This window comes from Hemitrygon akajei, chromosome 3 (genome assembly GCF_048418815.1).
Source record: "Hemitrygon akajei chromosome 3, sHemAka1.3, whole genome shotgun sequence".
Classification (NCBI taxonomy): Eukaryota; Metazoa; Chordata; class Chondrichthyes; order Myliobatiformes; family Dasyatidae; genus Hemitrygon; species Hemitrygon akajei.
The window spans coordinates 161,954,332-161,973,367 of NC_133126.1; the positions used below are offsets into that span (position 1 = coordinate 161,954,332).

Genomic DNA, 19,036 nt, shown 5'->3' on the forward strand with positions numbered 1-19,036 from the left:
AAACATTGGACAATCGGTTCAAATTACAATACAAAATACTCAGTGGTGCTGTGGTGAGCTTGTACATAAAAACATGAGAAATAGGAGCAGGAGTAGACCATCCAGCTCATTGAGCCTGCCCCGCCATTCAATAAGATCATGGTTGATCTGTCTGTAAACTCTGCTCCATCTACCTGCCTTTTCCCCATAACCCTTAATTTCCTTACTATGTAAAAATCTATCTAACTGTATCTTAAATATATTTAGTGAAGAAGTCTCAATTGCTTCCCTGGGCAGAGAATTCCACAGATTCACCACTGTTTGGGAAAAACAGTTTCTCCTCATCCCAGTCCTAAATCTTCTCCCCTGAATCTTGAGGCAATGTCCCCTAGTTCTAGTTTCACCTACCAATGGAAACAACTTTCCTACTTCTATCTTATCTATCCCATTCAAAATTATGTATGTTTCTATAAGATCCCCTCTCATTCTTCTGAATTCCAGAGCGTATAGTCCCAGGCAACTCAATCTCTCCTCATAGGTTAACCCTTTCATCCCTGGAACCACCCTGGTGAACCTCTTCTGCACTGCCTCCAAAGCCAGTATATCCTTCCTCAAGTATGGAGACCAGAACGGCACGCAGCTTCACCAGTACCCTGTATATTTGCAACATGACCTCTCTGCTCTTGAATTCAATCCCTCTAGCAATGAAGGCCAACATTCTGTTTGCCTTCTCAATAACCTGTTGTACCTGCAAGCCAACTTCTTGCGATTCATGAACAAGCACTCCCAAGTCCCTCTGCACAATAGCATGCTGCAATCTTTCACCATTTAAATAATAATCTGCTCTTCTATTATTCCTTCCAAAGTGGATGATCTTGCATTTACCAACATTGTATTCCGTCTGCCAGACCTTGGCCCACTCACTTAACCTATCTATATCCCTCTGCAGACTCTCCACATCTTCTGTACAATTTACATTTCCACTCAGTTTAGTGTCATCAGCAAATTTTGCTACACTACACTCAGTCCCCTCTTCCAATCATCAATGCAAATGGTAAACAGCTGCGGGCCCAGCACCAACCCCTGTGGCACCCCACTCACCACTGACTGCCAACTGGAGAAACACCCATTTATACCAACTCTCTGCCTTCTATTGGTTAACCAATCCACTATCCACGCCAATACACTTCCTACGACTCCATGCATCCGTATCTTATTTATATGTCTCTTACGCAGCACCTTATTGAACACCTTCCGGAAATCCAAGTATACGACATCCATCTGTTCCCCTCTATCCACTGCACTCATTATGTCCTCAAAGAACTCCAGTAAGTTTGTCAAACAGGACCTGCCTTTGCTGAATCCATGCTGCATTTGTCTAATGGAACCACTCCTTTCTAAAAGTTTGGCATTGAAAGCAATTCAGCTTTGGATAAATGACTGTATTTTAACAAACTATTTTAACATATCAAAAGGATTTCAATTTAATCTTTAGTTATTTCCAAAATACAGTTTTATTAGAGACAAGGAACAGCTCAGTCATGGGGAGGTGTAGAGTTAAGGAGCATCCAATAAAAGACTTTTCACGTAGCAGATGGCAGGAAGACCCTGCTGTAGATACCACAATTATATTTGCTTCCTGACTTATAGTATCTCAAATGTTAGCTGACATTGTGAATTTTTGACTCCCTGCCTGTTTTCACAATTTGAACAGGGATACTATCTGTTTTTCAGTTGACAAATGGCCTTTCTGTCTTCTGTCTTCAAAATCTCTTACTATCTTTCCTTTCGGTTAGTCCTGACGAAGGGTCTCAGCCCGAAACGTCGACAGCGTTTCTCCCTATAGATGCTGCCTAGCCTCCTGTGTTCCACCAGCATTTTGTGTGTGTTGTTTGAATTTCCAGCATCTGCAGATTTCCTTGTGTTTTCTGTCTTCTTGTTGGCCAGGAGTGAACTGGATGGTTTGTATTTCACTCTGAGGACAGCGTCACTGTTGTACAGTTCTCCTCACCTTCCTAAACACATCTGATAAGCTGCATGATCTAAAGCAGGCATCTCAAATAACTGAAGACACTCTGCCTTGCAAGGTGCTCTACTGTTACTGGAAAGATATGCAAACTACCATCAGTGTTCTCTCCCAGATTTCTATCTTTGTGACTGTAGTTTGATTCAATTGGCTCCAATAAGCGGGCTACACTATTTGAATATCCTGTACCAGATTTTTGAAGTAGAAACTAAATTCTAAGTTCTAAGTTTATTAAGATCAAACTTTCTCATATTTCCTTGTGGAATTCTGTCTAATAAATTTTCCCCCATGACCCATCTTCTAAAGGTTAAGAAACAGGAATGGCGTCAGGGCTGGTGGGAGTGTTACAACTTCTCTTCACAGTTCTACATTTTTCTCAGACTGTTCATCCTAGTATTTCTTGACACCCTCAATATCTGCAAAGAAAAATGTCACAGGTCTAACACTACAGTTTCAAATTACTGAGGTGGAATCCTCAACAAATGTAGAATTGCAAACACAGAATCACAAAGTCCAAAACACAAAGGGAGCAAACATTGAGGAACAGTTTATGATCTGCTACAGGACCTAAAAAAAAGGTAAAAGAGGAACAGATCTCATTTAAAAAGATGATGTGAAATTAAATGTGTGAACTAAACCAGAATATTACTTTTAAGTCAGAAGAATAACGCAATTGTGGTGACGAATCAGCATATAGGAGGAGAATGAAAATCCATCTGAGTGGTGCCATAGCAACAACTTTGCACTCAATGTCAGCAAGACCAAGGAGGTGATTATTGACCAGGACGAGGAAACCAGAGGTCATTGAGCCAGTCCTCGTCAGAGGATGAGAGGTGGAGAGGGTCAGCAACTTCAAATTCTTAGGTGGTATTATTTTGGAGGACCTGCCCTGGGCCTAGCATGCAAGTGCAATTATGAAGAAAGCCTGGCAGCACCTCTACTTTCTTAGGAGTTTGCAAAGATTCAGCATGACATCTAAATCCTTTGACAAACTTCCAGTGGGGGAGAATATATCGAATGGTGCATCACAGCTTGGTATGGAATCACCGAAGCCCTTGAATGGAAAATCCTACCAAAAATAATGGATATGACCCAGCCCATCAGCAGTAAAGCCCTCTCCACCACTGAGCACATCTACATGAAACGTTATTGCAGGAAAGCAGTATCCATTATCAGGGACCACCACCACTGAGGACAGTCTCTCTTTCCACTGCAGCCATCAGGAAGAAGGTAAAGAAGCCTCAGGACCCATACCACCATGTTCAGGAACAGTTATTACCACTCATTTGTCAGGCTCTAGAACAAAAGGGGATAACTTCACTGAACTTGACTTGGCCTATCATTGAAATGTTTCCATAACCTATGGACTTACTTACAAGGACTCTCCATCTCATGTTCTTGATTCTTATTGCTTACTTGCTTGCTTGCTTATTTATTTATTTATGTATCTATGTATGTATGTATGTGCACAGTTTGTTGTCTTTTGCACATTGGTTGAACGCCCAAGTTGGTATGGTCTTTCATTGATTCTATTATGGTTATTAGATTTATTGAGTATGCCTGAAAGGCAATGAATCTCAGGGTTGTATATGGTGATGCATGTGCACTTTGATAATACATTTGCTTTGAACTTTGAACTATAGAAAGCTAATTATATTAGTAAACAGTAAATGGAATCTAGATACCAGAGGAAGTTCATTTACTTCAATTAAAGAAAGTTGGAGGAAGTGTCAAACAATGAAGTGAAAAGTGGACAGGGTAATACCAAAGGAAACTTTGAGGGGATGAATAATCCTTTCTCCCATTTCACCATATATTGTTATATAGCTGCACAAACAGTGCATCGTTTAGGACAATTACAAAATTAAATACAATAAAAACTAATATTCTTCACATCAGAATGTGTGACAGATTACATTGTAAAATTATTGAGGTAAAATATTCCCTCCCAACTGCTGCTCTTGTCAAACAGAGCATCAACTGAAAACTAGAAAATTATAAAATACAACCTACTGTGAAATGGCAATAATAAAATCAACCATGTGTGTTTCTCCATACTTCTATAGGGCATGGACCCTTAAATCCTCATTCAGTACCAGCGTGCTATGAGGCAAAATGTGGAGCAGATACACACTTTCTTGTTTACTTATATCAATAACTGTTACTAACCTATTGAGACCAAGCTTTGGAAACATAGCCGAAGTTCAAAAGCTCAATGTTCAAAGTAAATTTGTTATCAAAATACATATATATCACCTTGTACACCACTAAGATTCATTTCCTTGTGAGGATTCACAGTAAATACAAGAAACACAATAGAATCAAAGAAAAACCACATTGTGCAGGTTGGACAAATAACCAATATTCAAAAGACAACAAACTGCAAATACTCAAATAAGAAAAAATATGATGATAATAATAATAATAATATTAAATAAATATCAAGAACATGAGATGAAGACTCCTTGAAGGTGTGTCCATAGGTTGTGGGAACAGTTAAGTGATGAGGCGAGTGAGGTTGAGTGGAGTTATCCCCTCTGGTTCAAGAGCTTGATGGTTGAGAGGTAATAACAGTTCCTGAACCAGGTGGTGTTGGTCCTGAGGCTCCTGTACGTTTTGCCATATGGCAGTAGTGAGAAGAGAGCATGACCTGGGTTGTGGGCGTCCTCGATGATGGATGCTGCTTTCAGGCGACAATGCCTCATGTAGATGTGCTCAATGGTGGGGAAGGCTTTAGCCATGATGGACAGGGCCGTATCCATTACTTTTTGCAGGCTTTTCTGTTCAAGGTCATTGGCGTTTCCATACCAGGCCACGATGCAACCAGTCAATATGCTCTCCAGCATACATCTATAGAAGTGTGCCAGTTTTGGATACTGTGCCAAATCTTCACAAACTCTGAAGGAGGTAAAGCCACTACGACGCTTGCTTCCTAATGGCACTTACATGCTGGGCCCAAGATAGATCATCTGAAATGATAGCACCGAGGAATTTAAAGTTGCTGACCCTCTCCACCTCTGATCCTCTGATGAGAATTGGCTCATGGACCCCCCAGTTTCCTCCTCCTGAAGTCCTTTGTCTTTGCTGACATTGCATAAGAGTTTGAAAGTACAATGCAAATACCTAACCATAGAAAGTTTATATGCAGGTATTTACTTGTTCAAAGTCAGTTTTTGACTGCCTTTAAGAAATAACAGCAAGAGTAGGTCACTCTAACATTTCATAAGATCATGGCTGATCCCACCAGCTCCATTTCCCTGCCCATTTTGCCACAACCTACAACCACATATAACCATTCTCAGTCTTGAATGTATTCAGTGATTCAGCCTCCACGTATCTCTGGAGGTAGTTAACAACTAAAACATTTCTCCTCAGCTCCATCTTAAACAGATAACCACTTGCTAGGCTTATCAACTGGTGCATGAAAGCCCAATTTCAACATTTAAGACAAGTTTGGATGGGTACATGGATGATGGGAGAAGGCAGTTCAAACGGTTCAGACGGGCCAAAGGGCCTGTTCCAGTGCTGTTCTTTTCTATGACTCTATGAGATCACAGGAAAGGTAACATTTCAATAATACGTCAATATATATTTTATTGTCAACCTTGGAAAGACCGAGATGTGGGAAAGATTCCATTGTTAAAACAGTGTCTTCCCCAGATTTTCCTTGTAATTGACCTTTGAGTATTCGAGCAGCAGTCACTGTGGGTATTCCCATTCCTAAAGAAAAGCAATGATTAAAAGTCAATTAATTAACATACTGAAGTTGATGGCAGCACCTCATAAGAACTTTTGACCAAGGCAATTACACAAGTGCACAGCATTATTTTGTTTCCCAAACTGTTAATGAAATGTTGCAACAAATTTTTGAAATATTTTTGCAGAGTCTTAGGTGTATCTAGCACGTACTATTAATGGACAGTGGACAGAAAATGAGGAGAAAGTTCCTGGCAGCAGTAAGATTTTCATTGTTGCCATTTCCCACCAATTAGGTCCCCAATGCCTCAGCAGAAGCTCCGGTAGGAAGCTCGATCCAAATTGGCTATGAAATGCTGCATAGAACAAAGTCTACTGTAATGAACAGTATTCAATACTGATTCCTGACCAAGGCCTGCCTCACCAAAGTGTCTTGAAAGCTAAATGGGGCACAACCTAGCTTAACCAATATCTGTGAATATCCTGAACGTTCATAATTCATATTCATTCAAAAACTACCCAAATATGCAGTGTACCCTAATCTGTCACTATTAAAGTATTTAAAAAGAATTGTGAACCATTTAAACAAAGCAATTAAATATAATTAATTTAGACAATTAAGTCTAAAGTGTAAATTACCTGAAATTTACCTCTCACTTACAGATATTCCTATCTACCGGAAGGAAAGTTATCATTGAATCTGCAGCACAGCTGCTGGGGAACTTCAAGAACCAGACAGTCCAATGCAGGACTTCTCAAAATACTTCCACTTAAGGTGGTCAGAAGTTAATGAAAACTTAGTGATGATATGTAAATATGCAAGACTGTATATCAACTGTAACCAATATACAGTAGACCATAGTTACTTCATTAGGAGATCTCCATAACTATGGTTTCTAGTATATTGTTTTCAGTGGAAGTTATTTATACTTAGTACAACCATTGTACTTTAATTCAATTTTGTCTACTTCAGGTGGAAGTATTTTGACAAGTATTCTTAACAGTATTCACTACTGATTCCTGACCAAGACCTGCCTTACCAAACTGTCTTCATTAACCTAACAATCACAGCAAGCTATTGCATCTCATCTTTAATCTTCTTTAACAGGAGCAACAAAATAAAGTTCAGCTTTGTTTGGGGCCCTCCCGCTCATCCATCCTAACTTCATCAGCGTTGATCAAAAGTCCTTTCATACTGTGATTGACAGTTTTTTTGGTTGTGCTGGGATGGGGCTCTGCCATTTTTTTCCATCAAAATGATGCTGGAACATATGAGAAGCAATGTGGAAATAGCATGTTTTCTGAATTTAGTGAGTGAGGCCAAGACAAAAGAAATGCCTAAAATTATTAGATACCCATCTATCACAAAAAACCCTCAAATTTTCCTGAGTGGGTTTCAATGTCTGCACTGATCATCCAGGTTCATCATTGTTCGAAAGGACCCGTTCCTGAATTAGGAAAGCCAAACTCTTTGGTCCAGACGGTCCTTACACCATAAATAGGATATCATTGAAACTGAACAGCATAAGAGAATGACATAGGAAGGCCAATCACATCCTCCCCTTCCACCTCCCTACAAAAATCTCCTGGCAGCCTTCGACAGCTTTTGCCCCATTAAAATGTATGGGGACCGATGTCAAAACAGTGGCTCTAAGAGTAAACCTCCCTGATTAAATGGTGGATATCTCAGCAGGGAGAGGTTGGCCAAACTTTTTCTTTATTCCTTGGAATGTAGGAGAATGATAGAAATGTTTAAAATTATGAGAGGTGTCGGTAAGTTGAATGTTAGTGGTTTATTCCTCTTGGGAGAGGAGACAAGAACTAGGGGCATAGGTAGGGTGAGAGGGGAAAGGTTTAAAAGGGAGCTGAGGGGCAACTTTTTCATGCAGCAAGTGGTGAGTATGTGAAAGAGCTGCCAGAGGAGGTGGTTAGGATAGGTACAATTGTATATTCTAAGAAGCACTTGGACAAGTAAGTAGAAAGGTGGGGCTTAAAAGGATATGGGAATGAGAACAAGCCATGTGGACCCTGTGATTAGCATGTATTCTTTGGTCCAAAGGGCCTGTATCCATGCTGTATTGCTCTAAGACCCTATGACTTCTAAGCTCCCCTATTGCCCGTCACATCACTGGCGTTTACGGCAGCAATGAAGGTCGCTCATCTCTGGTGGTATTCAGGGCTTCCTTCATTGTGTCAGTACCTTCCTCTGGGTTTCCACTACTCTCAGTCATGCAAGTCCTGGGTGGAGACTCAGGAATACCATTCCACTCACATGTAGAAGGATTTCATTGATGTTTCAGTAACAATTTTGTTTTACCAGTCAGGGTTGTTAGCCCTGAGCTGAACTCCTGAACCTGGACGACTGGTGAACCACTCTTAGTCTGGCCTCTACCCTTTGACCTGTTTGGCATAGGTGACCCTTCCAAGAGCCAAAGCATAAAGGCCTGATTCCAGCCAACATAGCTCTCCAGGTCATTGAGGCACGCTAGCCTCTAAACCCTATGACGAGGTTGTGGTCCTCTTGGAGGACTCTAAGCTCCTGTTGCACCATTAAGCTTCACGTAGAGTCCAGTAACAGAGTACAACTGGAAGACTGTTAATGGAGCTCAGGCAGCTTATCTGGGATTTTCATGTCAAGTCTGAGCCCCATCACCCACTGACAAACAGCATCTGGGTGATAAACACTAATTACATTCCTGCTGTTTTCTATGTGGAGATTCAGCACCAAACAAACTGAGTTCAGAGGGCAACAAGACAAGTAGATCTGGGAGCTGTCTTTCAGATTTATTCCCTCATTTAAATCAGACCTTTTGGCCTTATGTCCCTATTGCCATTACAAACCTAGTGGAGACTGTTTATGAAAACTTGTTTCCCGGTAATAGTACACTCTCACCAGTGCAGTGGCTCTCTGATTGGATAGAATGCCAATCTGATAGGTTACAATGACAGATTCCAGTATAAATGGAGATAAAACACCATACAAATTGACATTTTTTTGACACTCTGTCAAAGTGGAAGGGCATCACATTTGTGGAGTTAAAAACAAATGTCTATTGGAGTTGGGCAAAAGATGTTTTAGCCAGTACATATTTCTTTCATTCTAACTTTCTGCATAAGTTAGTTTAATGGTGCATATATTCCTCCATTGCCAATTAAACCCTCATTTTCCCCTCTGGCTCTGATTCACTTTCTGGATGGTCTCTTGATAATTTCCTTTATTCAGTTTAGGCATATTCTGTAATCGCAATTCTGACAATCACATTTATTGGTTTTTAACTCTTCACTATTGGAAAATAAATTGCTTTAATACCAAGATAATTCATCATGCAAGGGTTTCGTAATCACAGTATACATAGAGTAAAACCTGGATATTCAACTAGCCTGAAGGATCAGCAGAGATGGAATACTGTGGGGGAGCAGGTCTTAATGTGGAAGATGACTTCATATGTGTGAAAATGGAATACTCACCATCTCCAAGAAAGAGTATCACATTTTTAGCATGGTGTGTCAATGGCTTCAGTTCCAAGGCAGCCTCCAAAGATTGTTTAGCCTTCTTATTCCAATAAGAAGGGGATTTTTCTTTAGCTGCAACATTTTTAAAAAGTCTTAAATTTTCAATTATAACATGCAATGAAACAATGAAAGTAAGCACCCTATTTGTCAATGTTACATTTTTTTTGTTCCATGCTCTCCTATATTTGATTGACTTTTATTTGTAAAAAGAAAAGGAAAGTCAGTTAGGTGCTGTGAGACCAACCGGATGGAAATCCTCCAGAATTCCAGCATCTGCAGTCTCTCATGTCTCCCAGGTGCAGTTTCTGCTCCACCCGCCATGTGCAGGCAAATTGCCTCAATTCAGAGTGTTAATTCAAATACATTCATGTTACCATTGGAAGGTCAGCATTTATTGTCCATCCATAATTACCCTTGAGGCAGTGTTGATGACCTGCCTCTTGACAATGGAAGTTCTTCTGGTGAAGTTATGCTCGCAGAGTTGCTGAGCAGAGAATTCTGTCACGTAGCCCGAGCAACAAAGGAAGAGGAAGTACACAGGTGCCACTGTATTACTGTCATCCAGGTTGGGGAAATCCACTCTTACAAAATTCACAAATTACTTCCCAAAAACTTGTAATACTAAGTAAAATTCACACTCATGAATTGATGAGGAAAGAGTAAATAAATCAACACATAATTTACTCTTTTCTCACTTGACCTTCTTGATGCGGTGCAGATGACGCACCTCTGCATTACGGAAAATGGTGGTAACGGCCCATTCACTAGTAATGCAGGGGTCACCTGCACGTTTCAAGGATCAACTTTATTCACCATATACATTTGTATTTACATTTATTAGGAATTTGCTGCTGTGTGTTGGTCCAGACATGACATGCAACAAAAATCATTCAGCAATTATGAAGAATAAGGATTATATAAAAAAGCTAATAAAGTTAGAGGTGAAAGGATGCATATCAAATAAAATGTACATAAATAAATAAATACCATGATGTATTTGCAAGGTAAACAACATTATGAAAAGTGGATTAAAGTGCAGTATCTAACTTGCAGAGGAATATGTTGGAGATTTTCTGTGCCCTGCATTCATTTTCTCTCAAGGATTTACGACTTCCTGAAAAAGTCTTAATGAGGTGTTACAGTTCACGTCTTTATTAATACAAACTGCAGCCATGCTGCACCAGTGTTGGAAGTAGGGAATATTTCGGGTTTAGTGTTCTAGCTGGCATCAAGCTTCTTGAGTCTTTCTTGAATGTTGCTGGAACCATGTTAATCCAGACAAATGGATTCAGCCAGTTATGATTTGGATATTTATGGCGATACAATTCAGCAATAGTAATACTGCTGGCTGTCAGAATGTTGCTGTTTCTCACTCCTGTTGGAAATGGCCATTGTATGGCTTTTCTCTGTCATGAATGTTGTTTGGTAGTTAATAGCCAAATATCTTAATATATTGAGTAAGCAAGATAATAAGCATGCATTACCTAAGGAGTTGCAAATGGAATTGGACTGCGTGTAATCCTCAACAGGCATCCCTCCTCCTCACCTCATGATGGTGAGAAGTGGCTGAAAGGATTGTGCCAAATGAATGTCTGTAATGTGGGGCTGTGGGGCTCTTTGATAGTACAGTCAGTTAAATGCTGCCTTGGCATCATTCTCATCTCCATTTTGAAATACAGTTTTCTTGCCCCTGATGGACTGAGGTATTGATGTGATCTAGATCTGAGTGGTCCTGATAAAACCCGAACAGGACACCATGAGTAGATTATTGGAGTACTGTATACGTTGCTAGATAACACTGTTGCTATCACCTTGTTTAACCTTGTTGACTGCCAGAATAAATAGCTAGATTGTCCATCTTATTGTAGTCTGGAAGTAATCTAGATTCATTCTCCATTTTTGGTAGATGCCAATGTGCTGGAAGAGAAATGGCTTCACTAAAGCCATGGTTGTTTTTGGGACCCATCTGCAACTTCGAAGGGATGATACTGTGTTCCAAAGCCTTTGCTGTCATTTTAATCTCAAATGTTTCAGGACCATAGTCAAGGTTTGTCATAGGAAGCAAAATGGCTGACCACTTTTGTGAGAGGAGATAAGATGGAACATTAAAGCACAGGAACAGCCCCTTCAGCTCACAATGTCTATTCTGCATATGATGCCAAATTAAACTAAATCTCTGCTAATACATGATCTATATCTCCCCATTCTATGCATATCTATACTGCTGTCTAAAATTCTCTAAAACACCACTATTGTACCTCCTTCTGTCCTGACAGCCCATTCCAGGCGTATACTAGTCTCTTTTAACTTCGCCTCCCTCACAGTAAATGTACGTCCTCCAGTATTAGACATGTCTACAATGGGTAGTATGTAATGTCCATCTTACCTATGCAACTCATAATTGTATAGCCTTCTGTCAGGTCTCCCCTCAACTTCCACTGATCTAGAGTAACCAATCCATTTGTTCAACATCTCTGCACAGTTCATACGCTCTAATCCAGGCTGCCACACCTTTCCTGTAAACCAGAATTTCACACAATACTCCAAGTGCATCCTAACCAAAGATTTCCATAGCTGCTACATGGCAATGTAGAAGGAAGCCAAATGGCTATTAACTTGGCATTCACAATTTGCTGGAGGAACTCAGTGGGGTGAGGAGCGACTGGTGGCGGGGCAAGGGGTGGTGGGGATGGAATTGCCAACCCTCAGATGCTGCTCAGTTTGCTGAGCCCCTCCAGCACATAGTTCGCGGCTCCATTGTCCAGAACCCGCAGGTCCTGCAACTAGGATTTTTGATTGAAGAAGTTCACAAAACTTTCAGTCAGTCATGCCTTGTCAAATCATGCAAACCAAAGTAAAAATATTAGGCACCCTCCGTCTCTGAAGCATCAGGGTTAAAAGCACAAAACTGCAGCGTTCTGAAGTTTCTCTACTGCATTGTAAGACCTGTGAAGGGCAGAATGTTTCACTGCAGAGGGAGCTATTACACCAACAGATCTGCACTGAATTTGTCAGCAATGAGAACATAATTTACGTTCTCTACTAAACAGCACAAACAATCTTGAAATGTCATTATCAACTATTTCCATTTAACTATCAGCATCACATGCTCATTAACACAAAAACCTAATGTGGCTCAAGTGTTGATTCTATCTCACACACTGTTGGCACAATAAGACAAATTTGATTATCAAAGCTATAATGATCACTACTGGGTGCTGAAGCTCAAACGTTGCTCATTGGTTCAGTGATATTGAGCATAAAGTTCCCTTCAATCCCCAGGCAATGCTGATTTGGTACTTTACAGTCCATTTGTCCAACATGTCCTCACAGAATCACTTAATTGCCAGTATGTTTGAAGGAAGGGAGTGTGAATGGATCTGAATACATGTGGGTTCCTCATGGTATCCAGTGGAGTAACAAGAAGTTTTATCCTTCAGATGCTGTCTGTCCCATGAGAAAAGGCTTGGATAATGATACTCATGGGCCAGTTTTAGGGAATTTCACTTTCAAGTGAACGTATACTCTTTCAAAAAATATGTATATGAACATATGTTTCCAAAATAAAAATGAAATAATCTTTGAGTTTTATGAAATTACTGTTGACTCCCCTCACTGGCAGTCACTTATTCAACAAATTGCCATCACCACCAGGCTACACATCATCTCCAAAGCCTCTTTCCTGTAGCTTCTGAACAAAACTCACTCAGGTGTAAAACCCTAACTGTCCCTGCACAACCTCTGTTAAATGATCTTTCCTGCTTTCCTTGTTCTCTTCGTAATTTCTGAGTCTGTTCATATCTTCACACTTATTCAAGTTTGATTGACATTTGTGCATGTGACCATTCTGCTAAGTGTTGATTGCTCGTGGCTGTTTGCACTATTGTCTTGTAAATAATTGGTTGTTATTGTGTTGTCTTTTATGGTGTTGTCCTGTTGTTTTATGCTTGGCACCGAACCATGATCAACTCTGGTATGTTTCACATACCAGCAATAAAGCAATTTTGATAATATAGATACTTACATGTGCAATTTTACTTGTTTTGATCTTTGTTAAAATATTTATAACCTCCTTTAACATGTTTTGATGTCTTTTATTTTCAGTATCTCAACTTAATCACTAGCAAATACACAGACCGAATCTGTGCAATTGTTCTGGTAAAATGTTTATTTTCTACTCCAACTGCGTCCTAATTTAATAATATTCCCAGTATGCTTAAGTTCTGTCATAACAGCCAAAAGCAGCACAAACCTTTCCAAATTGTTACCATCTGTTGGTGATAGGACATCAGACTGAAAGTTTGCATAGTTATCTGTCAGCAAATGGTATTCTTGCATATTGCAGAGGCTAAGCTGCAGCCATAACTTTCACAGAAAGAGGGACCATTTACAAACAGCTTTAAACAGATTTGTCTGAGTGGATTGGAACTGCAAAGATCATCCAACATCTGGTCCTGATCATGATGGATTCCTAATACAAAGTGAACCAAATAAGATTCACAAATGATAAGTAAATACTTTCCTGTGAAAATAAGCATAATCTGGAGAACAACTGATTGTTTATAGTGAAAACCCAGACAATACCTTCCCCATATTTTGTTGGAGAAAATTTGTGTTCTTTCAGTATTGAATGTCTGAAACAACAGTTCTGACAGCTTGGAGCAGGGCATTCATGAGGCTTTGTGAAAGGATGTTATATCATTTTCACAAAATATCTAAAGGACCGAAGAAGGCGGCCTTGATATTCAATCACATAGCACTATTTTATATTCCATCTCTGCACAGTTGAAAATGTGACTTTCCAAGAGCAAAATGTTTCCCGGTCCATGTGGAAATTTAACCAGATATACCTGTCAATCGTGAATCAGGATCTAACATAATATTAATGCCATGTTAGTATCAAATGAAATCACTTCACTAGAAAGACTGGCACCAACTTTGTAAATTGTCTACATCACCTTGGGAACCTACTGTCATTCCCTTCAAGAGTGCTTTTCTTGTGTAATATCAGACTTGGATGCCACCAAGTCCCAAGTCTGCCTTGTTTTTTCCAGTCCCAAATTATATTAAATTCATCCACCCCTGACATACAATAGCAACCAATCTCATCCCCTGTCCTCAGATCAGTTTATCATTTTTTTTCCCTGAATGCCAACTCAACCAACAAATTCAGAAGCCAGGGAAGGGATCCAGCTTTTAGATCATTCTCCCACCACCTCAGCTCACAGAACTGGTCTTCCTTCTGATTGCACAAAGCAACATTATTGTGGCAGTTCAGTAGCGCCCGCAAGTCCTGAAGCACAGGACCACACATGAAATGGTTAGTCATGTGCATCACACAATCATATCACCTGCTTGCACAGGAACATTACCATTATGGGCTGGTTTTGGAAAACTGTGACTCAAAACACAAAATATAATTTGGATCTGATACACTGACACGACTTGCAACGTTACATGAAATTTATATTCAATTTATAGATTGCTGATCTATATTCAATCTCCTACATACATGGTCCTTGTCAAATGAAGTATATTACTTTAACTGTAGCTGTTGGTCGCTGCACTGGACAAACTCCTTCTTGCATTTAAAACCTATGTTCATAAATAGTACCATGCAAGCTAGAGGGTCATCTGAAAACTTAAAAGTCAAAATGCATTTTACATTCAATTCAAGTTGAGCCCAGATTCTGGACTTATAACCTGGAAACAATCTTGCCTTGACATTAGGTTGGATCCTTTTTGTAAGAGCAGCCTCTTTACCATTACCTAGTATGACTGTAACTTTACAATTGGTATAAGCTAACAGGTTAAAAAGTGATAAAAATGTACACTTCTGTCAAAAATAAAATGAAAACAAACAGCATTCTTGATAAGCAATGGAGAAATCTGTTTTTGAAGATGACTTTTACTTTACCTGGGATAACATCACTGATTCCATACACTGTAACAGATAATATCGCAACACACAGAAGAAAGCTGCAAGTCTTCATCTTGCTACAAAAATAATTAACTTCCTTTTCAAGGAGAGTAATTTATGTACTTGCTGATTTTCAAAATGCTCAACTTTGGACTTAACCTTGTACCAAGGAAAAGAATATACTGTGTATTGCACAAAAGATAAAAAGAAAATATCAAAGGAATTTATAACATAATAACTCACTGATATAGGGTATATTTAATGCTGCTCATTATTCTGGAGGTGGTGGCATCCGTTGGTCTCGAGAGACCATGGATCTGCGCCTGGAGTTTCCAGGGCGCAGGCCTGGGCAGGGTTGTATGGAAGACCAGCAGTTGCCCAAGCTGCAGGCCTTCCCCTCTCCACGCCACCGATGTTGTCCAAGGGAAGGGCTCTAGGGCACCATGCAGCTTGGCACCGGTGACGTCACAGAGCACTGTGTTGTTAAGTGCCTTGCTCAAGGACACAAACACGCTGCCTCAGCTGAGGCTCAAACCAGTGACCTTCAGGTTACTAGTCTGATACCTTGCCCACTAGGCCACGCGCCAACTCATTATTCTACGACATGGACAAACAAACAACTTTATGGAAGTTTGTGTGTGATGCAAAGCTGGAAAGGTTCATAAATAGGAATGAGCACAGTATTTGACTGCAAGGTACAGGTAGGGTGACTGAACGGGTTGGCAAGTGCAGATCACCTTCAATAAGAAGTGAGCAGAAAGCAGAAACAGACAATATGGCACATTTCTAAAGTGTGTGCAGGAAAACTGTGGTGTACATGAACATCAGTCCTTGATAACAACAGGGCACATTGAGGGAATGCTTAGTAAAGCACATGTGATCTTGGAATTCATAAATAAAAGTAGACTGTAAAAGAAGGCATGTTGAATCTATACACTGCTGAGGGGCAAATGGAAGATTGCATCCAATTCTGAATACCACACTTTAGGGAGGATGGCTTCTTGCTCTGCTGTAAGAGATCACAGACTCCATCTTGTTTAAATGGCAATGAGTGGGATGGGCATATCCTGCATTTTCCTTTCAGGCTCTTAGGATGGTCAATCTATCATCTGAGGAAATGCAAGACCATAATACCATAAGATAAGGAGCAGAATTAGGCCATTTGGCCCATCAAGTCTGCTCCACTTTTTTATCATGGCTGATCCAATTTGCCCCTCAGCCCCAATCTTCTGCCTTCTCCCCATATCCCTTCATGCCCTGACCAATCAAGGATCAGCCAAACTCTGCCTTAAATATACATAAACACTTGGCTTCCACAGCGGCATTCCACAAATTCACCACCTTCTGGCTAAAGAAATTTCTCCTCATCTCTGTTGTAAAAGGATGCCCCTCTATTCTGAGGCTGTGTCCTCTGGTCTCAGACTCTTCCACCATAGGAAACATCCTCTCCACATCCACTTTATCAAGGCATTACACCATTCAATAGGCTTCAATGAGGTTACTCCTCATTCTTATGAATTCTGGAGAATACAGGCCCAGAGCCATCAAACACTCTTCATATGACAAGCCATTCAATCCTGGAATCATTTTTATGAACCTCCTTTGAACCCTCTCCAGTTTCAGCACATCCTTTCTAAGATAAGGTGCCCAAACCTGCTCACAGTAATCCAAATGAGGTCTCAGTGGTGCTTTATAAAGTTTCAACATTACATCCTTGCTTCTAAATTCTAGCCCGCTTGAAATGAATGCTAACATTGCATTTACCTTCCTTGCCACAGACTCAACTTGCAAATTAACCATTAGGGAATCCTACACAAGGACTCCCTAGTCCCTTTGCATCTCAGTTTTTTTTGTATTGTTTCTCCATTTAGAAAAAAGTCATCCTTTCATTTCTTACACCAAAGTGCATGGCCATACACTTCCCAACACTGTATTCCATCTGCCAATTATTTGCCCATTCTTCTAATCTGTCAAAGTCCTTCAGTTGTCTCTCTACTTCCTCAAAACTACGTGACCCTCCATCTATCTTCATATTGCCTACAAACTTTGCAACAAAACCATCAATTCTATTATCTAAATCATTGACATATAACATAAAAAGAATTGGTCTCAATACAGTCCCTTGTGGAACACCACTAGTCACTGGCAGCCGGTCAGGAAAGTTTCCCTTTATTCCTACTCTTTGCCTCCTGCATGTCAGTCACTGCTTTATCCATACTAGAATCTTTCTTGTAATACCATGGGCTCAAAACTTGTTAAGCAGTCTCATGAGTGGCATCTTATCAAAGGCCTTCTGAAAATCCATGTACACAACATCAACTAATTCTCCTTTGTCTATCCTGCTTGTTATTTCTTCAAATAATTCCAACAGATTTGTCAGGAAAGATTTTTTCTTGAGGAAACCATGCTGTATATGGCCCATTTTATCATGTGCCTCCAAGTACCCTGAGGCCTCATCCTTAATAATCAACTCCAACATCTTCCCAACCACTGTGGTCAGACTAACTGGCCTATAGTTTCCTTTCTTCTGCCTCTCTCCCTTCTTGAAGTGTGAGTGACATTTGCAATTTCCAGTCTATCAGAAACATTTCAGAATCTGGTGATTTTTGAAAGGTCATTACTAACGCCTCCACGATCTCTTTAGCCACCTCTTTCAGAACTCTGGTCCAGGTGACTTATCTACCTTCAGACCTTTCAGTTTCCCAAGAACTTCTCTCTAGTTATGGTAACTTCAAACACTTCATGACCCCTGACACCTGGAACTTCCACCATACTGCTAGTGCAGTCCACAATGAAGACAGATGCAAAATACTTATTTAGTTCATCCACCATTTCATTGTCCCCCATTACTACCTCTCCAGCATTGTTTTCCGGTGGATCAATAACCACTCTCATCTCTCTTTTACACTTTATGTATCTGAAGAAACTTCTGATATCCCCTTTAAATTTTTGGCTAGCGTAGTTTCATATTTCATATTTACCTTCTTCACGACCTTTTTAGTTGCCTTCTGTTGGTTTTAAAGGGCTTCCCCATCCTCTCATTTTTCACTAATCTTTGCTCTATTATATGCCCTCTTTTTGACTTTTATATTGGCTTTGACTTCTCTTGTTCTCTTTGACAGCTGTGTCATCTTTCCTTTAGAATACCTCTTCCTCTTTGGGATGTATATATCCTGTGCCTTCTGAATTGCTTGCAGAAATTCCAGCCCTGGCTGCTCTACCATCATCCCTGCTGGTGTTCTTTTCCACTCTCTTCTGGCCAACTCCACTCTCATGCCTCTGTAATTCCCTTTACTCCACTGCAATACTAATCAAGGCAACTGAACCTCTTCTCTCTTATATATAGTTCTTACAGGGGCTCAAATGGAAGATTAAGTAAGGGTATTTCCCTCAAGGAGAACTGTAAGTCAGATATGCAAACATGAGTAGTCTAGGAATTCTCTACCTTGGAGTCAATAAAGGTTCAGTCATTGATTGCATTCAAGCCAGAGGCCGACAGATTTCTTGATGTTAAAGGAATTAAGGGTAGGATCAGACAATGTGTTGAGGTAGGTAACACCTATGACCCTCTTGAAGGAGGAATGGGATTTAGGGTCTGAATAGTCAATTCATTTTATAAATATTCATTTATTAAATATTGTTTCCTACTTATCTTTCTATCATCACTGAAACTTGATACTCAGTGCTTTCATCTGTCATTGTTCCATCTCTAGTTGCCTAACCAGGTGTTAAAGGTACAGCTGGGAGAGTGGACCCTGATGAAGGGTCTCAGCTTGAAACGTCAACTGTTTACACTTTTCCATAAATGTTGTCTGGCCTGCTGTTTCTCTAGCATTTTGTGTGTGTTGTTAAGCTTTCCAATATGTACATTTCTGTGGAGACTGGCAGAATAGAATTCTTCT

At 40.1% G+C, this 19,036-nt stretch overlaps 1 protein-coding gene across 1 annotated transcript in view; it reads right to left on the minus strand.

The window, feature by feature from the left end:
• Positions 1-15,254, minus strand: part of LOC140724277 (alkaline phosphatase-like) — a 52,424-nt gene extending 37,170 nt beyond the window's left edge. Inside the window, exons 1-3 of the mRNA XM_073038741.1 lie at positions 15,132-15,254; positions 9,170-9,286; positions 5,610-5,725 (exon numbers count right to left, since the gene is read on the minus strand). Coding sequence (XP_072894842.1) covers positions 5,610-5,725; positions 9,170-9,286; positions 15,132-15,207 — 309 coding nt within the window. The 5' untranslated portion in view covers positions 15,208-15,254. The remainder of the gene's footprint in view (positions 1-5,609; positions 5,726-9,169; positions 9,287-15,131) is intronic.
• Positions 15,255-19,036: the final 3,782 nt, after the last annotated feature.